The 5,462-nt window shown below is 38.5% G+C and overlaps 1 protein-coding gene across 1 annotated transcript; it reads right to left on the reverse strand.

Moving 5' to 3' along the window:
* Window positions 1-4,465: 4,465 nt before the first annotated feature.
* Window positions 4,466-5,149, reverse strand: LOC124991904 (testis-expressed protein 38-like). Its single transcript, XM_047562816.1, has one exon. It carries the CDS (start codon window positions 5,147-5,149, stop codon window positions 4,466-4,468), a length of 684 nt encoding a protein of 227 aa, XP_047418772.1.
* Window positions 5,150-5,462: the final 313 nt, after the last annotated feature.

Consider the following 5,462-nt stretch of genomic DNA (forward strand, 5'->3'; position numbering starts at 1 on the left):
TTTTATATTTCAATCGTGTCTGTTGTGATATTTCCTTGTTCATTCTGAATTTTAGTGATTTGGGTTTTCTCTTTCCTTCTCTTTGTTAGTGTGCCTAAATGCTAATTGTTTATTTTTTAAAGAACAAACTATTTATTTTGTTAATTTTTTCTATTGTTTCTTTTGTTTTAATTTCATTGATTTCAGCTCTGATTTTAACTATTTCCTGTCTTCTACTACATTTGGTGTTGCTCTGTTCTTTTTCTAGGACTTTGAGCTGTAGTGTTAGGTCATTTATTTGTTGATTTTTTCTTCTTTTATTGAATGCGCTCTATGAAATAAATTTTCCTCTAAGTACTGCTTTCATAGTGTCCCAGAGATTTTGATATGATGTTTCTTTGTTCTCATTTATCTCTAAGAATTTTTTAATTTCCTTCCTGAATTCTTCTGTTATCCATTCATCATACAATAGTGTATTATTTAATCTCCAGGTGTTGGAGTAGTTTCTGTTTTTTACTCTGTCAATTATTTCTAATTTCAATCCATTATGATATGATAGAATACAAGGTATTATTTCTATCTTCTTGTACTTGCTAACATTAGCTTTGTGGCATAGCATATGGTCTATTTTAGAGAAGGATCCATGTGCTGCTGAGAAGAAAGTGTATGCACTTTGTTGGATGGTATATTCTTTATATGTTTGTTAAGTTTAAATTATTGATTGTGTTATTGAGATCTATGGTTTCTTTGTTCAACATTTGTTTGGAGGATCTGTCCAGTGGTGAGAGAGGTGTGTTAATATCACCTAGTATAATTGTATTGTGATCTATTTGAATTCTGGAATTGAGAAGGATAAGCCACTGTTTGGGGCATAGGTATTTATTATTGTTATGTCTTGCTGATTTATGCTTCCCTTAAGCAGTATGAAATGTCCTTCTTTATCCCTTCTGACTAACTTTGGCTTGAAGTCCACATTATCTGATATGAGGACGGATACTCCAGCTTTTTTGCTGTGTCCATATGCATAGTATGATTTTTCCCATCCTTTCACCTTCAGTCTGTGGGAATCTCTTTTCAGAGATAAGTCTCTTGCAGGCAGCAAATTGTTGGATCTTTCTTTTTAATCCAATCTGCCAGTCTATGTCTTTTGATTGATGAGTTCAGGCCATTAACATTCAGAGTTATTATTGAGATATGATTCCCTATCATTTGGCTCATTTTTTTTTTTTTTTTTTGACTCAACTTGGTTTCTCCTTTGGCTGTTCCTTTAGGGTAGTTCCTCCCTTTGCTGATTTACATCATTGTTTTTCATCTCTTCCTTATGGAGTATTTTGCCTGAGAATGTTCTGGAATGCTGGCTTTCCTTTTGTAAATTCTTTTAGCTTTTGTTTATCATGGAAAGATTTTATTTCGTTGTCAAATCTGAAGGTAAGTTTTGCTGGGTATAAGATTCTTGGTTGGCGTCTGTTTTCTTTCAGGGCTTGAAAAATGTTGTTCCAGGCCCTTCTAACTTTTAGGGTCTGGATTGAAAAGTCTGCTGATATTCTTAAATGTTTCCACCTGAATGTAATTTGATTCTTTTCTCTAACAGCCTTTAAAATTCTGTCTTTATTTTGTATGTTAGGTATTTTTATTATAATGTTCCTTGGTATGTGTTGTTGTAATTTTGTGTATTTGGAGTCTTATAAGTCTCTTGTACTTAATTTTCCATTTCATTCTTCAGATATGGGAAATTTTCTGATATTGTTTCATTGAATAGAGTGTTCATTCCTTTGGTTTGTTTCTCTGTGCCTTCCTCAATCCCAATAATTCTTAAATTTGGCCTTTTCATGATATAGCATAATTCTTGTAGATTCTTTTCATAATTGCTTACCATCTTCTCTGTTTGGTCAACTTTTTTTTTCAAGATTAAATATTTTGTCTTCAATGTCTGAGGTTCTGCCTTCCAGGTGTTCTTTCCTATTGGTTATGCTTTCTATGGAGTTTTTAATTTGGTTTATTGTTTCCTTCATTTCTAGGATTTCTGTTTGTTTGTTTTTTTCAGGATCTCTAACTCTTTATTGAAATGATCTTTTGCTTCCCATATTTGCTTTTTTAACTGTTGAGTGGTGCAATCATTCAAAGCCTGCATTTTTTCTTTCATCTCATCTTTTGCTTCTCTGATCATTTTAATTATGTACATGCTGAACTCCCTTTCTGACATTTCTTCTGCCATGCTGTCATTGGATATTTTTGATGTAGCATGTAGGTTTGTTTGGGACATTTTCTTCCCTTGTTTTCTCCTATTGCTCAGGTATCTACCCCTCTAGTAGTGAAACTCTGGGATATTGCAGACTTCCTCTAATGACTAATATTGTCTCTGTAGATTTCCAATAACTCACTCTCTTAGCCTTCAGGAGCCTGAAGTCTTGGAGGAACTTGATAATGTGGTGGTCCACTAGGAAGTTGCCCCTCTATGGGTGGTGGCCTTCAGGTGGGGTATATTCCCTGTCAGTGGGCAGAGGTGCCACCACTTGTTGGCTGATGGTCAGCCAAAGGGGGGACTAGACTACAGACTGGGGCACATGTGATCTGGGCCTGTGTCTTGGTTCTACTGCCCTGGTGGGAAAGCCTTGCCCAGTGAGGAAGACTCACCTGGTGGGGAAGTTTTGCTGGGAAGCTCTCCTCTGAGCAGTTCCTTTCAGTCCAGAACTACCACCTGGACTGGGAAGCCCTGCTCTGTGATGTTCCCAGGGGTCTTGATCTATCGCCTGAGCTGGGGAGCCTGTTCCTATGAGGGACTCCCTCTCTGAGCAGCCTTCCTCCGGCTGTGTTTTCTGGGGACCGAAGCTACCACCTGGCCTCGGACCCTCACTCTGTGTTGAAGTCTCTCGCTCTGAGGCCCTCATCTGCAATGCTGCCGGTTGACTGGGTTCTCAACTCCAGCAGGGGAGTCTCACTGGGCCACTCTACTCCACAAAATTCCCTGCGTTTTGGGACTAGTGCCCCATCCGGGGAGCCTGACCAGTGGGAGAGACTCACCCAGTGGCTCGGAGTTGGTCCTGCTTCCTTCACATGTCTTCAAAGTTCCAGTGTGAGGCACACTTAAAAGATCCTTGTTTTTGAATACTTTAAAATTAAGATTGCAGAATGACATGGCAAGATTACAAGATGTCTAGAAAGGAATATTTACCAAAAATAATTATTTATGTTAACATTTTTGTCCTTTCTCTAGAGGCAAAATAGATTCATCTTGATCCATAGCAGTGCATGTATGTTTAGTCACATTTTTCTTCAGGCATTTCTTCCTCCAGTCACCCTACTTTTTTTTTTTATTTGAAACAGTAATCTGGATTATTATTGATTATATTTAATTAGTGATACTTTTTAAAGGTTTAAAAATATTGTATGATAAAAAAATGTTATAACAGAAGAAGGATTCTGAATTTGTCCACTGCATCTTCGGCAACACCATTGTTTTCATCTCAAGTGGATCTTTGAATCAGCATGAAAATACTTCATGCATATTTCCCACAAGGTAACCCCAATTTGTGTTCCACTTTCTACTCCAATTCTTTGCTTTTCTTACTAAAAAATGGAGTTGAATGAGTTGGCTATACTCAAATTTCATGTCTCTAATAATAGTAAAATTCAAGATTAGGGTATGGTTCATTCTATCTCTTACTTAAAAAAAAACTATATTTTTCCTCAATCAATATTTATTTTCTTATATTTATGTTTATATATCACTATATATGAGATAGTGATATATAAAGATAGATTCACACACACACACCCACACACATACACACACACACACACACACACATACACACACGTACACCTTTTTAGGTATGGGATTCTAAAAAGCACAAAACTCCCTTGGATCGACTAAGTACCAAGTGCAAAGAGACTTCTTTGAAGAATCTTGGAAATAGTAAAGTAAATTAATTTAATGAAGTTCACAGACTCAGACAATGATGTATAACAGATAAAAAATTATAGTTGAAAGTACCACTGGCGGTAACAGGCAGAAAATGCAACTTTAAAGAATAATTATCTAAAGGAATACCTAAGGGAGTATGATAGATGGAGTTATATATGCAAGAGTTTTCCAAAACATCTTGATAAGACAGATACTACTATTACTACTTAGCAATAGAACCAGTATTCAAATCCATCCATTCAATAGTCACTCAACAAATATTCATTGAGCAATGTTCTATGAGGACATTGTCCTTTGTGTGAAAACCCAGTTCCTACCCTCATTTATTGTACATATTAATTGATTTTTATTCCTAGAAATATGCTGTCACAATATGACTAGGTAAGGAGCATGGATAGCACTGTAAGTTTAATAAGCACCAAGTATAAAAAAATACATAAGTTTTTAAACATTACATTGAATTTTTCAAAAGAAAAGTTTTATTATTTTTTTTTTTTTTACTTTTCACAAACCTTTAACAACATAACATACAAATGGGCTGTCATTTCCCATTTTCCACTATTAGTCCTCGCCCCTGAAGCTCCCACCTTCAGTGAGAGGAAGCTGAGGGTCTGGCGCAAACGGCTTCTCACTGGAACAGTTCACCACATAGTCCAGCGTGGGGAGGGAATAGAAGTGCACGTTCCTTTGAGGACAGACTTCCAAAAGGTAGGAGGCAGAGTGGTGAAGCCGCGGAGCTGGGTTGCGGAGGGGTGGGGTAACGGGTCTCTCCCGAAAGGTGGGAATTGGGAGTGGGGATCTGATCCGGCGCTGTGGCGTGCGAATAGACAGGGGCCGCTCTGGGACCACCAGAGCAGGTTGACGCAGAACAGGGGACTGTGGGGGGGAGCTGCTTCCTCTGGAGGCATAACCATCACCTTCAGAGGTGTCTGACTCCCACGTCGAATCCGGAATGTCCACTTTAAACTCAGGGTTGGTAACTGCCTCGGGAGGGGTTATGGTGATAGCCGCATTCAAACCACAATGCCGCCTCTTGTTTATCCAATAGAGGTGTGGAGAGTAAGTGAAGTTGGCAGCCTTCATTACCTCCACCCATTGCTGGGCATGCTGCTCCCGCCGCACCTTCTTTCTCCAATGGAGAAACATCATGCAGCAGAGGATTAGCACAGAACACAGCCCCATGCATCCAAAGTACAGGTAGGTCCATGTGCCTGAAAGGCCAAAGTCCTCCTCCTGGGAATCCATGAGGGTGAGCGTTGTTACCAGGCCTGTGGCTCTGGAAACAATGAACTCACCCACTGATCTGGACGCCAATGGGAGTCATCGGAAGGCCCCACCCCCATTGTTACATAATGAAGTTGTCACCGGGTTCTGAGCACTGGAAATTTCATTTTAATATTGCATATTCACTTTTCAAAGAACACAGTTTGCCTAAAGGGGAATAATCACTAGTGAATAAGATGATGTATGTCATTAAAACAAACAAAACATAAAACAAAAAAGCTTGAAGTCAATGGAAAGCTCTCTTATGGTATATTACTGAATGTTTTAAGGTCAT

Source organism: Sciurus carolinensis, chromosome 1 (assembly GCF_902686445.1).
Source record: "Sciurus carolinensis chromosome 1, mSciCar1.2, whole genome shotgun sequence".
Lineage (NCBI taxonomy): Eukaryota > Metazoa > Chordata > Mammalia > Rodentia > Sciuridae > Sciurus > Sciurus carolinensis.